The 24,330-nt window shown below is 44.1% G+C and overlaps 1 protein-coding gene across 1 annotated transcript in view; it reads left to right on the top strand.

Moving 5' to 3' along the window:
* The window catches only part of LOC120900593 (roundabout homolog 2), a 41,056-nt gene extending 20,841 nt beyond the window's left edge, over nucleotides 1-20,215 (top strand). Inside the window, exons 3-14 of the mRNA XM_040307815.1 lie at nucleotides 4,565-4,858; nucleotides 4,931-5,049; nucleotides 5,189-5,372; nucleotides 6,126-6,395; nucleotides 7,078-7,355; nucleotides 8,389-8,638; nucleotides 16,018-16,100; nucleotides 16,258-16,677; nucleotides 16,793-17,848; nucleotides 19,020-19,182; nucleotides 19,260-19,755; nucleotides 19,835-20,215. Coding sequence (XP_040163749.1) covers nucleotides 4,565-4,858; nucleotides 4,931-5,049; nucleotides 5,189-5,372; nucleotides 6,126-6,395; nucleotides 7,078-7,355; nucleotides 8,389-8,638; nucleotides 16,018-16,100; nucleotides 16,258-16,677; nucleotides 16,793-17,848; nucleotides 19,020-19,182; nucleotides 19,260-19,441 — 3,299 coding nt within the window. The 3' untranslated portion in view covers nucleotides 19,442-19,755; nucleotides 19,835-20,215. The remainder of the gene's footprint in view (nucleotides 1-4,564; nucleotides 4,859-4,930; nucleotides 5,050-5,188; nucleotides 5,373-6,125; nucleotides 6,396-7,077; nucleotides 7,356-8,388; nucleotides 8,639-16,017; nucleotides 16,101-16,257; nucleotides 16,678-16,792; nucleotides 17,849-19,019; nucleotides 19,183-19,259; nucleotides 19,756-19,834) is intronic.
* The last annotated feature ends 4,115 nt before the right edge of the window (nucleotides 20,216-24,330 follow it).

Here is a 24,330-nt window from a genome sequence, read left to right as displayed (position 1 = left end):
TGCACTGTGCGCTTCTGTCTGCCAATGGCACTGTTGACACATGGCATAATCTTACCCGCCGGCAAATGCTGGAAAGCCCGGCATTCGGTAGCGAAAACGCCGGTTTGGAGGTGCATCAAACGTGAAATTCACGTGGCTCCACTGTTCGCACTGTTGATGCAAAGTGTTGGCTGGCTGCGTTTGTTTAAAATATCTTCATCTCACTTTTTTGATCATCAAACACACATGTGCATTGCCCGGGGAATTTCACAGACATCACAGATCTCACCACACTACCCCAGATGCGCTAACAACATTAATGTGCAGCAATGTTTGATCTTTAGTGTGGCAGAAATAAATCTTTCCTGAGTTGTTTATCAACATGTTTTATTAATATCTTAAAATCTTTCCTCCTTCCGTTCACCAACGCTCACCAATTTGTGGATAAATTAGTGCCTAATCTCCATCCGCCGTTCATGAATAACTTGAACGCGCGGGCGCGCTCTTTCTGAGAAGGTCCAGCAGTGCGGACATTTGGGAGCACATTTGGTGTAGCTTCCGTACGGGAAGTCACTTCGATTAGCATAGATAGTGATCGAGAAGGGAGGGGATAAAACCCAACCCCTGGCCAGCATCAAACCGTTGCGCGTTGTTGTGAACTGTAACAAAGTGTCTCCGCAGCTCCCGCTGGCAGCAATCGAGCATGGGACGTCTCGTCTCGAATGGCTGCTGCCATATTTTAACCGTAAACTGTCGTGGGTAGTATATTAAAAAAAAAATTATCTCTTCATTACTGGTGCTTCACGGTGGAGCAAATTCGGAGAAAAGTGCGCAACCCCCGGCATGCCACAAGCCAAGTTGAAGATTGTTATCGGAAGCGCTTCCAAGTAAATCCCAACAGTCGGTGAGTACGGTGAGGCGAGCTACGGAAAGAGATATCTAGGGCACGACAACATATGGGCCTCACAATTTGTTGTGCAAAATGTCCAATCTTTTCGAGATATCTTAATAAATTTGATGAAGTTTGCTAAAGATGGTAAGCCATTGGAGCATATCATCGGCATGTGTGTCAGGGCATGCAACTTCAATGCACTTTTTATGGCATATCCTGTATTTGTTCTGCAGCAAAGACGACGTGGCTTGTAACTGAATTTCTCAATAACTTGCAAACTTCCTATACCAACTCACTCAGACAGGCCGTGTGGGTTTAGTCATTCAGCTTCCTGTCTTTTAAAACCTTTTGCTCTAAACCACAACGACGATGAGTCACCAGGGGTTAGCTCGTGGAGAACCTCCGGTTTTCCAAACTTCCGGACCTTCGACAATAGAAACGATCGCACGCGCCACACCCGCCTCTGTGATGTCTTATTGGACTTTGATTTTGACGTCAACACTTCCTAGAACAAAGCAATAGACTTCTAGACAATTTGTCAATAGCAACCGAGAAGCGAGGCGCCGTCGTTCTTAATGCGCTAATTTATTCTTGCGCCTTTCGCACATTTTATGAGCCTTTATCCCTGACAGCTTAGTGTAGTGTACCACACAGCGTCTAAAACTGTCAATCATAAATTAAGTCTTTGCACCCAAGCTGCCGTGGGTGCGTTCGTGAATGCAATTTGTTAAGCTTACGCTTGAACTACCATCATCCCACTAGATGCGTAGGATCAGAAATGAGAGGTCCAGGCGATTCTAAGCACCTTCAGAATGATTACTCCGTTGAAAACTACCAGGATGTACTGAGGGCTCTTGTTTTCAATGTTAATTAGTTACTTTTTATCTAAACCATGCGGTACTTGATCCATTCCAGTACATCTGGAGGTGTTTATTTCTCGCCGTACAACTGTTGTACCCTTTTGCATTTGCATGCCGCAACTGATCCATTTTTCATCTCATCAGAGTGGTGTCTATCTGGCGGTGGCGGCTGCCATGGATATTGCCACTCGCCGGTTGATAGAAATAACCTCGTCGGGTGACTGTTGCAGTGGTGGTGGGGTAGTTTTTTATTCCTCCTCTTCCCTTTATATTACACGCGGTTTTATTGCTGACCATTATTGCTGCACCGACCTTCGCATATTACCCGTTTTGGGCATACGCCGCGCGATGGTGGTGATGGCGTTTGCATGTTCGCACGATCGTGTCGCGTGTCGCTGGTGCGCTTGCGCATGGGTTAAAAAATGACACAGACACGCCAGAGTTGACGGGGCGCCGCTGCCAATATTGAAATTGCCTACCTGTGGGCGGACAGACCGATCGTTACACCAGGCTCTCTCTCTAGCTGTGTAATGTTTGAGTCGGTGGTGTGCCCCGCAGGAGGGCTTTTCGTACAGATGTTCTCCTCTCGCCATAACGATCGCGAGCGTTCGCTCGCTAGTATCAATTGAAATCGAGATTGGTTTCGCGAAGAATGTTGCACTAAGGCTGCACAGTGCCTTCAGCTGTCGAAAATGGGGCCTAAAACGATCGCATCGATGGTGCAAATGTCGTATTACATTGTAGTTAACAAGTTTCTCCGCTAAACTAACCGATGAGTCAGTTGAGTGGTGTTAAAACTGTGATTAATTGATGCTCTAACCTTTTAAAGCTGACAACCATTTTGAGGCCGTTTGTTGGTATTGTTGAATTAACAATTTATTACAAATTATATGTGGATATAAAATGAAGTAAAAAAAAGAAGCTCCCCGCAGGGACACAATACCGTCGATGAGCGTTAATCGTTTCGAAACTGTTTATCTTTTTGGCTCTCTTCCCAGAAAACGTTCCATCGCACAAAACCTCCAGACAGTTTGTCAATTTTTAGCATCGCTTCGCTCTGCTTGCAACACCCTATTAATCCCTTATATTGACAAAAATATCTTCCATCCTTTCGGTACGAACCACCACCAACGAACGAACCCATATGCGCCCACTGCAAAAGAACGCAGCATACCGAAGGATGTGGGAAATGGAGGGAAACTTCCTTTCGTTCGACGTTCGTTTCGCCGGTCGGAAGCAAAGCTTATCGTCAGCAAGTGAACGGCAGGGCGTGGGCAACATGAAAAATTACTTTCGTACGATGTTTTGTATCGCGGCCACTGGCGGCGGCAGTTTGTTCACACATCTTACGCCGAGCAGTCTAACGCCCAGTATTTCTCTCCTTCGGGTGTGGGTATGTTCTGCTTCTTTTTTTTTCTTTTTTGGTCGTTGGTTTTTTCGGTGTCTTCGGTTGTCGATGATCTGCTTCTTCCGTTTTCGGGGAAGCTGGGCTAAGCTGGTCGACCGTGCCACACGCTGCTGGTCTGGTACACGGTGACTAATTTGTTCCTGTTTCGTAATAACTAAAAGAGATCTCTTATGTCAAGTGAGTTTATGGTTTCGAAACGATTTCATTTTTTTGTGGATTTTGTCTTGGTGTGACACTGGGGTGGTAGATGCTGGTAGTGAGATTGGAGTTAGGTTTTTTCTGTTTATGTCTGGATGGCTTTTTTGGTGTTTTCTTGTATCTGTTTGACTCCTGTGTCTCCAGATACAAATAGATGTGTCATAAAAGAAAGGAAGTTGAGGCTTTGTCTTTATTCGGAACTGTATACAGAGCGGTTGATTTAAAAAACTCTCTTAAAGTGTTTGTCTTGTAAGAAAAGATATATTTTTTTTGAAATATGTTTATGAACTTGGTTGTTAATTGCCTGTGGAGACACATCAGGCATCATTTGATCGTGTTTTATTTTCTGATAATTTCTCACTAGCTATGGATTCTAAGCATTCCAATTCTGCCTTGAGAATCAGAATTGGAGGACTATCGAGTATATCTTTAAGTTGTCAAAATTTTGTATCTTATTGACAATCGAACCGATCGCCTGCATCGCTCACAAACGAAATCCTTATTAGTAGACATTAGATAAATAAAACATTGGACAATGTAGATATACAACTCAGAATGTGAAGTGAAGAAGGCCTGAAGACTCCAAATGAGCCGTAACTGTTACAGAATCAAAATAACCAGTTAAAAAAATCATTCAGTAATAGAAGTAGGGGATTATTTTGGATACAGGCAGTACTAATGTAAATTTTACAATTATGATCTTAGTATGTAATGGGCTCGAAAATCACTAAACAAACCAATGTTTCCCCAAGAATCATCTCTGAATTACATTACAAACTACAAAGGAGCAATTATTTGCTGTTGTTAAATCTGCACAGAAGTTTATGTCGTCTAATATAATTCTTCTAAGTCATCTGAGTTTCGGAGTTATTTATAGCATAATCTCACGTCATTGTACAATTTATTCAAAATGATCTTATGGCGTGACTACAGTCCAACAACTATCTTATGATCTTGGGCCTCAATTATGGTCTCAAAATAGCAAATTTGTCTTTTAAGTACGGTTGATAAGACGCCGCAGTACTTTTGGACTTCTTAAGCGTATTTAAGCCGTCTTTCGATTTGGGTGGAATCTGAATTGAACTGTTTCATGAAGTTTAATTGTTTCAATTGACCTAGAAGACATTTGAACAATACATAAAAACTATGTTCTCAATCCAAAGACGATTCCGTTTAATTTCTCCCTTTACTAATATTCCAAAATTCTCTTTCGGCTCATTTTTGCAGCACAATATCGCTCGCCACGAATAATCGAAAACCCGAGCGATACGATCGTCCCCAAGAATGATCCGGTCACGCTCAACTGCAAAGCGGAGGGCAAACCCCAGCCCGTCATTCAGTGGTACAAGGACGGGGAGGAGGTAAAGCTGGACGCTAACCATGTCCTGCTGCCGGCCGGTTCCCTCTTCTTCCTGCGCACCGTGCACAGCAAAAAGGAGCAGGACGACGGGGTTTACTGGTGCGTGGCCAGCAATCAGGCCGGCAAGGTCTACAGCCGGAACGCAACACTGCAGGTGGCAAGTAAGTGACGCTCAAAAAGTCAGAATTTTCATACAGAAAGTTTAAAAAAAATCACACGTTTTTCCCTTGCAGCGCTTCGGGACGATTTCCGCGTCGAGCCGAAAAATACGCGCGTTGCGGCGGGCGAGACGGCCCTGCTGGAATGCAGCCCGCCCCGCGGCAATCCCGAGCCAAATGTTAGCTGGAAAAAGGTAAACCTTTTTTTGTGTTCTTTTTGGGTATTGGCACACCCTCTAGTGCCACACCATTATCATCAACGTAAAATCGCAATTTATCACGGCGTCGTCTCTCTTACGTAAAAATCCGATTTCGTTTTTTTCCCTCGTCCAGAACGACGGCTTTCTCGAGCTGGACGATTATCGGCCATCGAAGGAGCTCGCCCGGATACGGATCGTTGACAGTGGCAACCTTCTGATCAGCGACGTGCGGCCGACGGACGAGGGGCGCTACCAGTGCATCGCCCAGAACATGGTCGGCTCGAGGGAAAGTGGACTCGCAAAATTAACCGTCCAGGGTAAGTGTGGCCGTGCGAAGGGGGTAGTGAAGAACACGTGGCGTGTGTGCGAGGGGGGGCCAAAGGGAATGATTTACGGAGGTAACATTTTTTTCTTAAGTGCGGTCGCTCGCAGCCCATTGAAATGAAGATCAATATGCTTCGGGTTTTTACACCTTCCGTGTGTGTGTGTGTCTCCACTCCCAACTCTATCCCCAATTTCCTCAAGCGATTTTTCTGACTTTCCACCACAATGATTAATGTCTATGGTAAAAAGGAATCATTATGCTTTTTTTTTTCTCCCCGAGGCTAACGGCATCGTTAGCGTGGTGAGAAGTGGGAATAACAACCGTTTCGGCCGCGCTGGAATTGCTTCTAACCATTTGCATAACAAATTAAATTATTCGTTCACATCACACACCGGCACATCAAGACGGGGGGGAGAGAGAGATAAGCAGCAGTGAAGCAGCACACTCGAAGGAAACGATTTAGAAAGCTTGTGTTTTATCGCGCACGTGATAAATATCGCGCATCGCGCAGTAAGAAAAACGCAGGAAAAATGATTCACACAGTCACACACAGAACGACGAACGAAGCGGCCGATGTGTTACTGCTGCGCTGATTGGGGGACTTAATTTTTAGCGGGTGCTACTTTGGATCATAATTTATGTCATTTTTAATCAGCCAGTCCGTTGTTTGGCACCCACCACCACCGCCGAGTCGATGCATGATTTACAACTTTTCTCCACCTCTTTCCTCATTTCTCTATTACAGTGAAACCGTACTTTGTGGCCGAACCGGACGATGCGACCGTGCTGGAGGGCCACCGCGTACAGTTCCAGTGTGCGGTCGGGGGCGATCCGGCCCCGCAGATACTGTGGACGAAGCAGCACGGTGACATACCGGTCGGGCGGGCAGAAATATCCGAGGAGGATCGGAGCCTGATCATACGCAATGTCACGGCCGACGATCATGGGCAATACATCTGCGAGGCCCGGAACTCGGTCGGTGTGATCAGTGCGCGGGCCAGCCTCACCGTCAACAGTAAGTAAAGAGAAGGGGTGTGCGATAAGTACGAGCTAATTAATGCAATCGATGACATTAAAGCGGGGAGGGAATGACATGAATCGGATAACAACTTTAACCACCGACGATCGATGGAAGATAATCCGGGCCGACAGCATTTTACGCAATCTTTTTCGCGCGAACCGCGGACACATCATTTACGGGCTTAACGCGCCTTAAAGAGCCAACTGTATCTCCCCGCCGGTTTATTGGCTATCCGAATTGGAAATCAGATTTTAACAACCAAGCGCCCCGAAAAAAAAAGTTCACGTCAAATGTGGTGGCGTCATTTTATGGTGGGCAGATGCTTTTTTTTGGGAGTATCAATGCTCCCGTTTATTTCGTTCCTTGTGCGACTTTTTACACATTTGGCGACTGGCGACGTTTTATTGCGAACGGGTTATTCTTGAACGGGTCTCTGGTCTCCGTCACTGTAGGCGTCCGTGTGTGATTTGCTGCCAACAATCATAAAACGATGCGACACACCACCGACCAAACGGTCTCGTTTTTTGTAACTTTCCACTTCACACAATGTTTGCGCAATTTTATGATCCATCGAAAAATGTCCTAACCACTTCATTCGGTCTTTGCCAACTCCAGCCAGTGGCATCGAATGTTTGCATTTTCAACTGATTTCATCATTTTCACTTCTATCCACTAGCTCCACCCGTGTTCATCGTGCGGCCCCAGGACCAAAAAGTCACCGTCAACGGGGTAGTGACGTTTAAATGTTCGGCGGGCGGTAGTCCACTGCCGTCCGTGTTTTGGACGCGGGAAGGTTCGCAGACGCTAATGTTCCCGAACAACAGCTACGGCAATATGCACGTTTCCGGGCAGGGATCGTTGCAGATCCGGGGTGTGCAGCGGGAGGATGATGGATACTTCGTCTGTTCGGCACTGAGCGTGGCAGGATCGGTAACGAGCCGGGTGTATCTGCAGGTGAGTTGGCGTAGAATTTAAGGTAGAATAATTCGGGAATTTTTCGTGAAAATATTGGTGAGGAGATTACTAGCAATGTCTAAGATCCCCTTACTACACTTCACCTTCAAGTTTTTGGATAGTTCATAGCTTAATTAGGTAACTTATATAATTTCTGCAACATGAATGTCTTTCTCAGGTCCTATTTAAGTTCATTAATCTGTTTTTCAAGCCTTATATGTTTTTACAAACCCATATACAATACCTCAAAATCGATTATTTTTGAAGCAGAAAGTTCCCAAGATGATGGAATTATTCACCAGTGATATTCTAAAATATTGTTTTAATATTACTTTTTTCCAACATTTGTCTGCACATGTCGTGGAACTTATCAAAGCGTTTTATTTTTCTATGAATTGTGCAGGGTTTTTTGTATCATTTTTAATTGCGATATATTTGATATGTTATTTATATTAAAAACCCTGTAAATGTCCTTCAAAACCAATGAAATCAAACATACTTCAAAGCCAAGCGCCATTTAGACAGTGATTATGGGATTTAGACCTTAGGGATTTGTAAACTCTTCTGGGATGATGACATAAACCCTGTGATGTCATGTATTATTATAACTCAGAGGGACCCATTGACCTATTCATGGGATATTTTTATTACTTTTCGCTGTACGGTTTAATCAGTATCAGCTGTTGGCGGCTCTCGCTTCAGGTCACCTTGAGACATGGCATGGTGTCGCTGTTATTGTTTATCTGTCGCCCTTGCTGATTGTCGTTGTACGCGTGGCATCCCCATTGACAGGGTGTCAACGCATAGATTTATAGACCGATGGAGTCCGATGCAGCTCGTGTTGTTGAAATATGATACTCTGTTTGTTATTCCGAGAATCTTTGTCTGCGTCATCTGTATTCTGAAATAAAATGTTCATTCTACAGGTACATTGAGTTCCTCAAAGCCTGAAATTTAATCAATCGAAATTAACCCTCACCAGTATGTGCACCAAACGCTCCAATTAAAGCTCTACATTCTCCCAATTTTCCAGGTGACTTCCCCAATTGACAGTATTCCACCGCCACTGCTGCAACAGGTTCCCTCCAATCAGAGCCTTCCGAGCGGAACGAAGGCAACACTTCCCTGTCGCAGCTCTGCGTACGGAGCACCTTCATCATCATCATCGTCGTCGTCGGCAGCGTCCTCGTCAGCGCCCCGTTGGCAACGTGATGGTATCAATCTGCTTACTGGGCCCGGCAAACGCTTCAAAATTCTTTCCGGTGGATCGCTACGGATTGATGGTAAGTCGCAGCTGATAAACCCAATCCCAAAACAGGATTACTTGCTCACGAGTTTCCATGGCAAAAGGAGAGTAATATGTTCAGAATTTAAATTGAATCACCAGTTACACTCATCAACCAGTTTTGTAACTCACGACACGTTACCTTTCCGCGATGGGAGTTTAAGGGAAGCCCACATATGCGAAACTCTGCGTCATCTGGAAGAAGGTTTTTCATTTTTACCATGGTGATGACAGGAAACGCGTATTAGTAGGCGGAAAAAGGAACTTAATTCCATGGAAATGAAAGGGTAGCAAAGGATTCCTATTTGTTCCGCTCAATGCATCGTTTAATAGTCCTTTAATACTCAATTGAAAAGCGAATAGAAATGCGAAATTGAGGTTCGATTGAAATGGTTTAATTGATGCACTAACAACCGGCACAATATGAGTTTTTCCTCCATTTAATCTTCCCGTTTAATGTGTGTGTGCATCAGTAATGAGATGAGACGGAGGGTACGTACGTACGAACGTACATAAACGCCTTTCAACCAGAAGTAGCATCAACGCACATGCTCTCGCCCCGTCCAACTAGAGACGATTTGCTTCATTTAATGGTTGCTGACTTGGACATGGTACTGCAATCTCTTGCCGTGCACTTTGTGCATCATTGCAGAGTTCTTGCTAAAAGTGCAATCTGTTGTTGAGGGAGGAGAAAACCCCGTACCATGCGATTACTTGCGCTTCATTGATTATTGAAAGCGAGCGCGCTTTGTATGCCAGCTGTGCCTGGGGTAAGATGCACTTTGTAGAAGGGCTCTGGCTTTGTGAAACCTTAATTATTGACGAGTGCACGTTAGAATAATAGAAATCTTGCAGTCCGTTTTCGGAAAATGAAGGTGAAATGTGCCCATGTGGTATATTAACGCTGCCGACGGGAACTCGTGAGTGAAGTAAGGATATCCGGTTTCATTACTCAACCATGGAAAGATTTACCTTTTTTCTCTCCCTCGAGCGGATAAAGTCCACGTTCAAGCCGTCCAAGCACAAACACACACAAGCCACACGTGGACGGTTTTCTCTTTTATCATCCAGGCTTCCAACGGGTACACATGATTGATTGAATCTTTTACACAGTTTAGTGCTTAAGCAGAGTTGCAGTTTTTTACGCTTCTCCTTTCGAGGTTGATGTTCTCAACTCAATAAACTCTTCGCCGGGTGAACTGCGTAGGGTTGGGCTTTGGAGGTTGCTACACGAACAGCTCATGCATCATCAATCAACTTCCAGAACGGAGAGGGGAGCGCATGCAAAAAACCTCTTCAAGGGTCATCTCCAGGAGTTCTTACCATCACATTTGAAAGTCCTGTGTTGAAAGGTAGTTCTCAGCAAGATTGGCGAAACTCTCCGCAGGGAGCTCCATAGACTTTGATTGCCATCTTACGTAGTGCGCAAGAGCTTCGTGACACTGTGAAATAGTTTTGTGCTTGTAAGTTGTCCTGGAGATGTCCGGAAAAGGTTTTTCAATCATTGAAGTTGCTGGAATACAAGGCATTTCAATTTCTGAGACACATTCCAGCTCTTTATATTTACGCATAGCAGACAATTTCGTGATGAAAGAGCACACAACTGTTACTTCTCTGACGTTTCCTAACTTTGTCAAACCAATAAGCACAAACTCTGTGCAGCCCTTCTCCCCAAAAGAAGTCGTGATGCATCTTGTAAAGCGAATCTCATCACCCCGTAAAGTGACGGTAAAGTGTGTGTCTCTCGGTCCTTTGAATCTACGACCTCAAAGGCTCCTCTCCATTACTGCGGGTCAGATTAGCTAGCCTGTTGCTTGCGCTCTCCAGAGCGACGACGAAAGTCAAAGCCTTTTCAATTAAATGTCATTATGTAAATGCTCTGTTTGAGGATGGTTCACCGGCAAAGCCACCATAAGGTTAACCGAACAACCAAAGAGAAAGAGCGGAAGAAAGATGTACAGGACACAGGACAAAAATCGTGTCCACCAGCCTGAAAAGCCCATACCTCTCTTAGTTGGCTTTCATCGTATGTTTCGTTGAAGATGGGTTCGCTCGTGTTTGCGACCACCGTTGGAGTGTGAAACCGTGTGCTTATGCACAGCTGGAAAGAAAGGATGATGTGCTCTTTGTGTGCTGGTGGCTGTAGATGGTTTAGGCAGAACATAAATAAAGCACAAGATCCGATGGCTCGATAAGCTAATGATGCTCGAAAGTTGATTGAGCTTTTGGTGCTGTCAATGATTCAATTAGCGGGCTATTGGGTTCATCTTTTCGAGCTCGCGGCTCTCAGGATGGATGGTGTGTGTGTGTGTAAGTTTCGCTCAATATTAGCGATTGTAGGCACTTGTATTCAAGTGGAAACGGTTTCAAATTATTGCAACCAAAAACGAGTTGAAGGATGAATATTCCAGCTTAAATCGTTCCATATTCGCATATTGCACTTTGTGAAATTGAGAGGAGTTTTTGGACCACTTTTTTCACATGTTATTCGTTACGCCGGAAGAATGAAGAGCAAGCAGCATGTGATGTTTACTTTGCTGTTTGTGTTTTCGTTCGCCTCTTCAACCACAACACATTCCCTACTCGAACCAGATAGGCTTCCCACTCCAAACCGTACCTCAATCAACGGAGCCTGGCGGGCAAGTACAGAGTGATCTCTGACGTGTGGGCCCTTCCAATAAAAAATATTCCGGTACTTCACAGCTCATCACTCTCATCACACAATTTCCATGGCAAAAAGCGAGGCAAATGAAAGAAGGTTCATCAAAAAAGTTTTCCAATTTGATCCTCAGAAGCAGCAGCCTCTCTCGGCACATGGATATGCGCCCATGTGAGGGTTGTTTGTAACCACACACCGACCCCAGCCTGTCTCAAGAGGACACGGAGGGTGAAGGCATATGATATGCGCACTGTACTATTGTTTGTTTTGCCGCTGCTTCTGCTTTACCTCGATCTTTTTTGCTGTTTTATGAATTTGCTACTCCATGAGTGGCTGGTGCTTTGCGCCAAATTGATAAACTTTTATCGACTCTCGGGATGATTTATGAGTGAAGTTAGGCTTTAAAGGAGGGCCTGGAAAAAACGGGCGTATACTTTAATTTTAATTGCCTCGAAAAGATGAGGTAGAGTTATAATAACGTGCTTTGTAGAGCTTTAATCTCATCTGCAAAATAACAACTCACATTTTGCTTCAAAAAATTAGGAGCAAATCTTTGAAAAACTTTCTTCACAAAATATGCTCAAACCTTTTGCGACTTCCGAAACACCCTAAAATACCCTAATTCGGCTCCAGGCTGGGGAAGGCCGTAAATTTTACGTATAAATTTCCGGCCTCCAAACTTTTTCCACATGCACGGCACGTTTCACTTTGGCGGCGAATTTCCCCTGTTCCGCTCCGTTCCAACAGCCAAAAACCAATCGGCCGTGATGCGTTGTTAACAGCTTCTTACCAACGCAGAGTAAGAGTAAAGTGAGCACCAAACCAACAATGAAGAAAAAAAAAACCCCAAAGACTTCCACTATCATTGAAAGTGTTTCCTGCTGAGCTTTCGGCAAGGGGAAGAACACACTTTGCCCTGTGTCTAAAAGCAGCCAACAAGAACCGTTCGAACCTTCATTTTCACGACAAGAAAGAGGGGGTGCTGGAGGGGACTGAATAACTTTTATTAGAATGAAGGCTGTTCCATCGTCGATGACTTCCGATGGTGGGTTGCTCTTGCGATGAAAATGCAAATGCCCCTGATGATGGGCGGCGTGCGCGCGCCTCTAGTGTGCGTTTGTGTACACGTGCGTACGTGCACAGGTTTTCTTTTTTGTCGAAATGGGGAATATCATTTCCGCAACGACGAAGTCGATGAGGAAGCATGGGGGGGGCTGTATTGTGTTCGCTACAGGTAAGAAATGGAATTCACTTTCTTCGCTGACATTATGGCTGGCTTTTAGGGGGCGACTTTAAAAGATTTTTTTCCTGCTATTTTTCCCATTGTGTGATTTTTTCCTTGTTGCATTGATTACGAGTAGTCATAAAGGGTGGTAAAATGATTGTAAATGGATAAGATTTTGATGATTTTTGAAATTTTTTATTTAGCATTTTTCCCTTATTTTTGTTTTTAATTTCTTTCCCAATTTTTCCAATTTCTTACTTCACCATTAAATTTCATTTAAATTGAATGTTTAATAAACCTTTTCCAAACTGTATCAAAAAATTGAATTCCTCACACTCAAGTGTCTTGGCAAGATTGTATTGCCGCCATAGCTTTGAATCAAAACATCTTCCCCGTTGTTTTAAACGTCAGAAAACCAATGAACCAAACCGGTAAAGGTCTCTTCAACAAACGCACAAAACCATCTCTCACACCTCGCTTGAACTACTTTGTTTACGCACGACCATTTAAGGTACACACTGCCAAGGACCCAAATTCTTGTGGCACATTTTTTGTTTCTCTTTACTGCCGATGCTCCCGCTCTCCCGTTAAACTTTTCAGTAAAGTACCACTTTAGCCACCACCACCGGTCCACTGGCAGTCATATGTGCTTTGCGAATGTCTTAAATAGCGTACTGTAGTGTGCATAAGTACTATGGCAAAGAACCGAACGGTATCGATTTTTGGCCCAACGGTAGCACACCCAAAAAAGCAAGAGAGAAACCCCCCTCTCCACATAGATGTCAAGTGCTAGACTGGAAGAGTTGGACACACTTCACGTTGCACACTTGAAGGTGGCCGAGAATTAAGCCATCGCCATGGCGAAATGATGCAGTGTTACCATTTTAGTACAGCGCTCCTTTTTCAGTTTGCCAATCGAGATCAATTTTTCCTGCTTGAAGGCCCATTAATAATGTTTCTAGCCTCGGCTCATGGTTTGACGTGGTATTTCTTACAAAAATGGGGGCTTTTGCGAAAAAGAGGTCAATAATTAGATATGGCGTCGAAATGGAGATCCGCACAGCGCGGTTTCATTAGAGGGTTTGAAGTAAGCAGTTTGTAACACTTTTGTTGGAGGTTTTGGTGGATCTCTAGTTGCTCGTTGGTCTTCCGTTAGCAAAACCCCGCGTCACCGTCTTGATTAGGGTTGGTATCCTTTCCCAAAAACTGAAGACGAGCGCTGCACGGTAAACGGTAATGACAAAATGAAGTGTAGTTGGTTGGAACGAGGTTTTAGTAGGGGTAATGCTTTTCGGTGCAAAATCCTCGTTTTCGGATGGTTCTGTGTGTTGAAATTGGAAGCTTAATGAGGGTTCTGCTTCTGGAAGGATGCACGAGTATTTAAAGATCTTGATGCGCTAACTCGCCTAATGGAGGTTTTGGGGTTGGAGTGACATTATTACGAGTCATTAAAGTATCTTGTTACACAACTACGTTGTTCGGGTTTAAGTGGTGAAGCGATTCGTTTTGGATTTTTTTGTCTTATTAGGAACGAGATTGAAGACTGTGGGGATTTTGGTGTAATTTCAACCATTCTCTAGCCTTCAATTTGTGGTACAGCTTTGAGATACTAGCGTAAACATAGTGTTCAGATGGTTTGTACTCGTTACACGTTTCTCGTGTTCTAAACTTGCGCCACAATGCGTCACAACGTTACCACAACACCGTGTTAGTGCATGAAAGCAAACTTCTGCAGAGCAGCATACATCCTTTCTTTACACCCTTTTAGCAGGACGATGAAATGAAACATCCCATGCTACACATTGTAGTGGAAGAACATAACGCTTTTCGAACATGCTTTCACTAATGAAAGCGCACCTAGGTGACGGTCGCTTTTCACCTCGTTCCACGTTCTAGAAGGCGTTTACTCTATGCTGTATGCTTGCTCCTGTACGTTTTCTATACCGCAAAACGGTCCTTGTGCTGCCTGATTCTTGCTGAGAGTTTTTTGTTGCTGTTGTTTTGTTTATTTTGTGCGCGCTTGCATCACAAAACCTCACTTTTCCTCCTGCCCACGTTCAAGGATATGCTCGAAGGATCGTAAAGATACACTCTTTATACATTGCTAAAAGTGTACAACACCCCAGGTGTGTAGCAGGGATGGGGGATGAAACACAAAAACTACTTACCTTGCTGCTCCATTCGTTCGGCGTCCCCTGTGGCCAGGACGACGGGCAGGATTTTAGTCCTACCCAGAACAAATACTGACATTGGAATGGAGAAAATGGGTAGCCTCTTCAAAAGCGGTCGCTGGGTGGCGATGCTTTCGTACCAAGTACAAACTTGTACTGTTCTGTGGGTACCTGTGAGCCGCATGAGTAGAGAACGTCGCAACTTTGACGTTTATTTTGTGCGTCCTTTGAAACTTTAAACAACAAGCCGAGTGGAGTTTCGGACGCTACCGTTGCATAAAGTTCTATGGTGTGTCATTAGGTAACGAGGTTTTGTTCACCTCATAAAATGGAGAAACCACTGGACCTACAACGTGCTAATAATTCTGTCCATTAAATAAACCCTTTCATTAGAGGAAAACATCATAAACAGGGCTTTTGCCTACTTTTGCGATTTTAAACGTAAAACTTAGTTTAATTGAAGGTATTGGCGAAGGATGATGAAATGTGTGACATATCGTAAAAAGAACGATAATGTATAAGATTTGTAAATTGGTGATAAAACAAGAACAAGAACAAGAACAAGAACAAGAACAAGAACAAGAACAAGAACAAGAACAAGAACAAGAACAAGAACAAGAACAAGAACAAGAACAAGAACAAGAACAAGAACAAAAACAAGAACAAGAACAAGAACAAGAACAAGAACAAGAACAAGAACAAGAACAAGAACAAGAACAAGAACAAGAACAAGAACAAGAACAAGAACAAGAACAAGAACAAGAACAAGAACAAGAACAAGAACAAGAACAAGAACAAGAACAAGAACAAGAACAAGAACAAGAACAAGAACAAGAACAAGAACAAGAACAAGAACAAGAACAAGAACAAGAACAAGAACAAGAACAAGAACAAGAACAAGAACAAGAACAAGAACAAGAACAAGAACAAGAACAAGAACAAGAACAAGAACAAGAACAAGAACAAGAACAAGAACAAGAACAAGAACAAGAACAAGAACAAGAACAAGAACAAGAACAAGAACAAGAACAAGAACAAGAACAAGAACAAGAACAAGAACAAGAACAAGAACAAGAACAAGAACAAGAACAAGAACAAGAACAAGAACAAGAACAAGAACAAGAACAAGAACAAGAACAAGAACAAGAACAAGAACAAGAACAAGAACAAGAACAAGAACAAGAACAAGAACAAGAACAAGAACAAGAACAAAAAAAAATTTGTAATATGTTTTTTGAATAAAAAAAAAAGTTAGATTTCATTATCAATTCTATTTACAAGATGACTACATCTAATACCTTTTGTTTTCATCTCCTTTGCAGATCTTCAAACCGAGGACAGTGGATGGTACCGATGCATCGTTAAGCTGGATGACCATGAATATTCCTGGTCTGCTTATTTGAGTGTAAGTTTCAAGCATAAATAATTCTTCTATTTTAAATATATTTAAAATACATTTTAAATATTTAAATTAAAAAAATACGTCATTTCTGACCGAAAGTATACTCTTTTGTAAACTAATACAAACATTTCGGTAACTCTTTTGTGTTCCTTCCCATTAGGTCGATAGCAATCTGCCGCCCCAATCGCAGCAAATCTTCAACGCGGAGCTGCTACCGTCCGCACCGGGCCAACCGAAGGCAGCGAACATTACCAACACGAACGTGACGCTGATCTGGGCCCGGGGCCAGGACAAGCTGCGCACAAATGCCATCGCCAGCTACACCATCGAGTACCACAGCACGGACGATCGCGAGATGGACGCGGGCTGGAAGATTGCGCTGCGCCAAATTGCGGGCAATACGGCGACGGTGACGGGACTGTCGCCGGAAACGGGCTACATCTTCTCGGTGCGTGCCGAAAACGGTATGGGCTTCTCAGCCCCGTCGCCCGTGTCGACCCTCATCCGCACGCTTTCGTCCGACGATCGGGTAACGATACCGGAGGAGATGGACACGGCCCGGATGGTGCTGAGCGGAAAGGTAAGTGTCATCGAGAGAAAGATGTACGAGGGGAGATAGTTTTGGTTTGCGTCACATTTCGTTTCGTTTTGTCATTCCCACCCCGCTTTGCGGTTTCGCTTTCCCCCTATGCCAGATTCTCGAACTGATCGATATCATTGCGCTAACGTCCTCGTCGGTGCGGCTCGAGTGGCAGCTGCAGATCGGCGGCTCGGAAGAGTACATCGAAGGGTTCTACGTGCGCTATCGCGATCTCGACAGTGACGTGCAGCGGTACAGCATGCTGCCGATACCGAACAGCGAAACGGAGAGCCACATCATCACGAACCTGAACAAGTACACCCGGTACGAGTTCTTCCTGACGCCGTACTTTAAAAATCTCGAGGGTCAACCGAGCAACGCGCGCATCGTACGCACGCTCGAGGATATGCCGACCGGGCCGCCGACCAACATACAGGCGGGGATGTTGAATCTAACGGCTGGCTGGGTACGGTGGAGCCCACCGTTGCGCGAGCACCAGCACGGTGCGGTGGTCGGCTACAAGATACAGGTAAAGTCGGGCAACAATGCCTCGAAGCTGTTGGCCCAGATGACGCTCAACTCGACCACCACGTCGGTGATGCTGAACAACCTGACGACGGGCGCTAGCTACACGATTCGGGTGGCCATGTTTAATCGGCTCGGGATGGGTCCGTTCTCGAAGCCACTCTACCTGGTGATGGACCCATCGTTCGTGATTGTACCGCAGGGTGTGCACAACAACCACAACCAGCTGTACGGCGATTACGACGACCGGCGACACCCGCAGCATCAGTCGCACGCGCACAACTTCCTGCACGAGACGTGGTTTATGCTGCTGGTCGTGTTTTCGCTCGTGATCGTACTGGTGGTGACGATTGCCGGTGGTGTGGTTGTGTTCCGGCGGCGCCAGGGCTTGGGCAAACCGGTTGTGACTGTGCCGACGCTCGGGGGGCGGCGCGGAGACATAGCGAACCTGAGTATGTCGCGGAAGGATGGTGGGATTTGGATCGATCGTGGTTGGCGGACGTGCGATACGGATAAGGATTCGGGGTTGAGCTCGATCAAGCTGCTGGAGGGCAGTCAGACACACCACACGTACCCACTGGCGGATGGGGGGACCGATTACGCGGAGGTTGATCCTCGTGGACTGACGTCATTCTACAATCGGAAGGTGAGTTTTTTTTTAATTCTCATGTCTTTTTATACACGTCCCAAAAGGACGATATTCTACAGTGTAAAACATGAATGTAGGGTCACATCGTTTTGTTGTGATTTTTGTGATGATTAGTGGTGGGAGCTCGGAATCGGACCTACTCGATTTCGATTCCATGTTCGGAATCAATTCAGGTGCCGATTCCGTTGCTGGAATCGATTCCGATTCCGATGCTGGAATCGATTCCGATTCCGATGCTGGAATCGATTCCGATTCCGGAGCCAATTCCGGAGCCAAGACTGAAGCCGATTCCGAAGCCGATTCCAGAACCGATTTCGGAGTTGGTTCCGGTATCGATTCCAGAATCAGAATTGGCTTCGGAATCAGAATCAGGTCCGGAATCGGAATGAACCTGGGAAACGCAATTTGCTCCGGTAATTGAATCAGAATTGACTCCAGAATTGGAATTAGTTCCGAAATGAGAATTAGTTCTTGAATTGAAATAAGAATTTTCAGAAGCGAAATCAGTCGGGGAATCTCCATGAGAATGTATCGTTTACAAGCAAATTTTGATTATTTGCGTCTATCAATACGTAGCATCATTGGAACCAAACGTTTATTCTTATGGAGATGTTGAAACCGACTCCGATTTCGCAGCCGATTCTGGATTCGGAGCCAATTTCGATTTCGAATCTGATTTCAATTCCGGAACCGAATCCGAATCCGAATATATTTCAAAACATATAGTTTATCAAATATCTGGATTTATGGCTCAAATAGTTCATTTTTGTAGAGTATATTGTTGCTATCTTCGAATGAGTAAAGAACTTATTCTTCTTCTTCTTTGGCTCAACAACCGATGTCGGTCAAGGCCTGCCTGTACCCACTTGTGGGCTTGGCTTTCAGTGACTAATTGATTCCCCCCCATAGCAGGATAGTCAGTCCTACGCATGGCGGTGCGGTCTGTTTGGGGATTGAACCCATGACGGGCATGTTGTTAAGTCGTACGAGTTGACGACTGTACTACGAGACCGGCTTATGAGTAAAGAACATGTGTATAAAATTATTTAAAAAAAATTATGTTCAATTGGTTGGCAATTGTGCTCCTAATCCGAGATATCAATTTCATTTTTTGCGATAAATTACTGAATCATTAACGTTGGAATTGCGCTTCTGTTTCGCTTTACAGTCCCCGGAGAGTCCAACGCCGTACGCTACCACGATGATCATCAACGGCATTCCACGGAGTGACAATGGAGATCTGGGCTATCAGGGTCACGATACGTTCTCGTCCACCTCGTCCAGCTTCCGATCGTTCTACGGCTATCCGCGACCCATCAACCCAAACAATGGTAAGTCCCAACGAACTCCACGGTTCTTCTGTTTACTATGTCTAATAATTCGTCGCTCTTGCAACACCCCCCACCAGTTCCTCCAAACTGGGTCGACTATCTGCCCCCGCCACCGGAGCATCCGCCTCCGATTCCGCAACCGATCGAAACACTCAACCATCATCACCTGAATCACGTCTACCCGTCCGAGCTGGTCGGCACAATAAACAGTTCGCAAACGTCCAGCTACTGTTCGCGCCGCACCAGCGGGTACAAGTGAGACCGTGGCGCTGCGCTTTGGCTGGCAGGCAGTGCAACATACCACCACCAACTACCGAGCCGACTAGCAAACAACAAACTCTAACAAAAACCACGAAAAAACAAACATAAATGCCGCCAAACAGTGAAACACACACACACAATCAATTTTGGGTGACCTCTAGGGTGGTAGTAGTGGTGGGCCTCAACGCCCACGTGTACATTGAATCATCGGACGACGATCACCACATTCGGGACGTTTTGCTTCTTGCGGGCGTTTCTCTCTGTGTGTGTTTCAGCTGCGTCCCAGCGGCCAACGATAAAAGATCCTTACGGGTGAGTAGAAGTGATGGTTTTAATTTACTTATTTCTTTTTACTAACCTCCATTTTTTTTGTCCACGTTCGGGCCAACAGGATTATCGTGCAAATGTAGTGCAAACTTCTTCGGGATAGTGACAATTCCACCCGTGCCGGCCGGGTCCGGAAAGCTGCACGGTGCCCACTGGAAGTCACCACCTCACACACGTTGCCATCAACAGCTGCTAGAGCTTTGATCGGTGTGCTTGTGTGCGTTTGGGCAGTTGAATGTCATTGGGTTCGGCTGGACCTGCTCAAGATGTGTTGTGGCCATACGGATTAGGGTGTGCCAAGTGTGGTGTAGCGTTTATCACAGCCCGCGGACGCGGTTCGCCTACGTAGAGATGTGCGAACGCGCGAATCGCCGTAGATACAGATGGTAGTGATGAATATGAAGTATATTTTTTCTATGAAAAAAAAACCAAAATGAATACCAAAGTTGCACGTGTGGAGTGTCGGTAGGTTTGAAGCATTATCCGAAACGAAAACGGCCGATATTAATCCTAAGGTATGTATTTATTTCCGATTACATTTTAATTACAACATATACAAATTAATCGCCATAATCCACTACAACAATTGCTGTTCTCGATCCAATTAACGAGCCGTTTAAAAGCGCACAATTTACTGTGACATTATATTGGGTGTTGCCTTCTGTCCCCTCCCGTCGTCTCCATACCCCCTGCCATCCCTGTTTTTGCCGCTCGCCCGATGGCGCTATAAAATATGGTTATTTAATGGCTTGTCGGTCAACTCTAAACAACCGCAAAATTGTTTCAAACCCATGCTGCGGACAAAAGCTTTCGCGCGTAAATAAGCCAAACTGCTGGTAGCAGCATGTGGCGGCAGGTCAAACACACATGCTGCTGCACAACCATATGTGCTGGGTATGTTCGGAGGGTTTTTTTTTATTTTGCTGTCCCGCTTTTCGTTATTTAACTTCCAATTGAGGTCACGCTGTGATCCTCCCCGTGATTATTATCCCATTTTGTATCATCTTTCTGACACATTGTAGCAATTATAGCGAGAGGGTAATATTTCACAAATTCCACAGCGAATTATGGGAGGTTTTTTTTATTCGTTTTATGTTCTACACAATGCCAACAAATTGACAACCATTTTATTGAAATTAATCTTGGTAAATGCGCGAAATATGTTCATGTGAAAACCGATCTTTATCCGATTTGAGTTTTGTTTAATGGTGATAATATTTTAACCATAATAATTGCGTTCGCTGAAATCATTAACCAATCGTTGCTGTGTTTGCTTATGCGACAAGCTGATTCCTTTGAAGCGCTATAAATGTTACAGAAAATTGCGTGGTTGGAAACCTGTTTTACATTCCTCACTTCCATCGTAAATTCTAGCGTGATCCACATTCCCGGTTGTTTCCAGTCGGGACTTGTAGCTCCAAAAATCAGTACAAAAAACATGCTTTGGACGTGTTTTTTGTCTGTGTGGAGGGCGATATTATCACTTACGATCAACATAAAATGTTATAAATATCGTGTACGTCAACCTGCCAGGTGGGCGTACGAAGCAATCCTTCTCGCGTTGGTCTGCGCTACGGCGAGTACTTAACAAGCCCTCCAGAAGTCGTAAGTTATTCTACGGCACTGAACCACCAACAAGTCAACTGTCTCAGTAGATAAAAATGAAATATTTATAGCTTGTCTTTTGATTGAATAATAACAATTTCGTTGGTAGTAGTTATTAGTTTCGTTGTCTTATACTGCTTACCGTGCCATTTGAACTAGTTTAAAGCGGAACAAAACGGTGCCGTTACCCTTTTAACATGATTCACTTGAAATTGATTCCTTACGATGACGAGAATGCAATATTGGGACATTTCTGATGATGTTGTTCTGTTTTTTAATGACGAACGAACGATGTCTTGCTCTGATTCTGACCAAAAAGGAAAGAGATTTTGCAGAAACCTTAGAAGTAGTCTTCAAAGAGTAAAATTTAAAACAATGACCCTTGAATGAACAAACTAGAGTGCTTTTAAACTGCATTATGAATGCATAATGCAGACAAGATCGTTCCATGCAACTGGTTGCAAGTGGATTTTTCTCCTCTTCGCTTGATTACCATACTCGTAGATTTGGAGTGGAGCTTCTTCAAGCTCTTTAAAGCTATAATCATCGACTTAAAAGGATTCTGAGATTCCTCTAGTTTCAGCTTTTGTTGTTGCTAATAACAAGCAGGTTTTAGGACAGCTTGTTTGGTTTATTTCATTTCATAAATGTTTAATGATTTATTTTCATATTTTTACTTCAGCTCACGTCTCTGTCCTTTGATGTTATAAGTGTCTGTTGGCACACATCATATATTGGCACGCGTACAAACTGCAATTGATTGGCATTCGCCAACATAAATTGCTTTCCAAACGACGTACTGCAGCATCCCAACGTTGTTATTCATCCCTAGACAATGTGAGAACAAATTAGAACTAATTCCAAAGACAAATAAATGTGACTTAACCCTACCTCTCCTCCCCATTGCAACCCCACACCAGATCGTTTACCGCAGCCAAGTTGGCGACAGTTCGTTCCCCAAGTTGGCCGCATATAAATCAATTCCCTCCGGGGTAGAGTGGATTGTTTTCGTTCCATTTCCTGGATACAACGTCGGTGAGTGCTGTCGGTGTCCAAAAAAAAAATCGCATCCGCCACGGGAATGCGATCCAACAAGGAATGTCATGAATATGGAAGAGCTGTGCGCAAGATGCCGACTGTCGATAGGCCTGGGGTATTTTTTGGAAGGGAAGAGAGCCAGTGCGTGTTTGTTTGGTGCCCCCGGCTTAGGAAGCAATTTCATAATGTGTTCGACCGCGGCGGCTATCAATCGGAGCCGGGTTGACTGCGCGATGTGTGACCTACAGCGGAAAACAATTAATTGCATGCCGCAAGTTGGCCCGAAAAGTCGTCTGCTGGAGAAGTGGATTTCTGCAGAGATATGGTACTGTCTGGTTGAGTCTGGGGGCGATATGATTGCGCAGCTTGGGCATGATAACAATTAGATGTTAATGCTCCTGTTAGCACATCGTAAACCACACACCGTAGTCCAGATTTTGCCACTGGGAGCAGTGCTGAAAGTGTCAATAATCACAGGCTGTGTAATGGAATACAATGAGAATGATTAAATGAGGAAACGCAAGCGCAATCCTCTGTAAGGAACCTTTGTTAGTGTTCAGAATTTAATTTCGTTGGATTTTTTACTTATTTTTGTTACATTTTTCTATTACAAATTACGGCACACATGATGACAGATACAATAGATAATATCACAGAGCATGTAAAAGAATTAGTATTTATTACAATTGCAGCAAAAGTAGTTGCATATAATACCTAAAAATAATACCTAGAAGAAGGACATCGTCGTAAGTAATACATACAAACTTTGGTCCATCTTCCATCATTTTATTGATCATTTCGTAAATGTTACGCATGTTATTGTGAATAAAGTCTTGTTCATATGTAAACTTTTTTTTTTAATTCTTAAACATAACCAAAACTATTTCATTTGACTTTATTGCGTCATATAAAATAACGTAGACATTAGCACAAATCATTTCAAATACTTTTTTCAGAAATAACAGTCCGAAAATGCCATATTGCTTATTATAATATACACTGAGCGTATAATAACAATGCTTACTATTACAAATGGAGACAAAATCTTATGTCACATATTGACATATAGAATGTTCTATTAACAACGCTGGGTATCTGAGAGTTTTCCCAAAATTTTACAACGTAAGCCTTATGATAAAAAAATCCAGGCAAAGTTAAACAAAATTGCATAATTTCTTACACATTCATCACACCATGTGCTTCTTTAGTGATATCATTAGAAACTTCTCAAACATCCTTGCTACCATCCCATGCTTTATTACCCCATCTTCCCAGGATCTCATTACGTATTGCACCTTATCCTTATCGTGCCATCCCATCCATCTCGTGCTCCAATCATCTGTTACATAATTGTAATAAACCTCTCCACTCCAAAGGCATCATCTAATCCGCTCACAAAAGGGTTACGGAACATTCTCGAACTCCTGTGCTGAGTTCGGTGACTACAGTGACTGGAGCAGTCCCCAACAGCACAGTTCTAGTCCATTTCGGACGAACAAAGAAATTCACGATTACGGCAAGAAGTTATTCTCTGTCCCAACCTCCACCCTGACCACGATTGCACCAAATCCCCGATTTTGCGAATCGGAAACGAATCATTTACTATTACGTGAACCCCAAAAAAGGAACAAAGACAAAGCGGTGACACAACACCGGGGAAGAAACAAGAAGTTCGAACTTGTTCGTGCTGAAGGGAACGCCAAAGCGTTGAAGATGCTGTCCACCTTCTGGGAAGCAGTCTCGGGGCGGCAGCCACGTCGTTCTCGTTTCGCAAACATAATTTAGAAACAAAGAAACGCATACGAAACGAACGTTTGCAGGTCCTTGAAGTGGTCCTACCACTTGATGGCACGTGTGGTACGAACATCGGTACGAGCCCCAGGAGCTACTGATCAGTGTCAGTGTCGATGGCTTCAG

The sequence above is a fragment of the Anopheles arabiensis genome, chromosome 3 (genome assembly GCF_016920715.1).
Source record: "Anopheles arabiensis isolate DONGOLA chromosome 3, AaraD3, whole genome shotgun sequence".
Classification (NCBI taxonomy): Eukaryota; Metazoa; Arthropoda; class Insecta; order Diptera; family Culicidae; genus Anopheles; species Anopheles arabiensis.
This window is presented reverse-complemented; position numbering and strand designations above follow the sequence as displayed.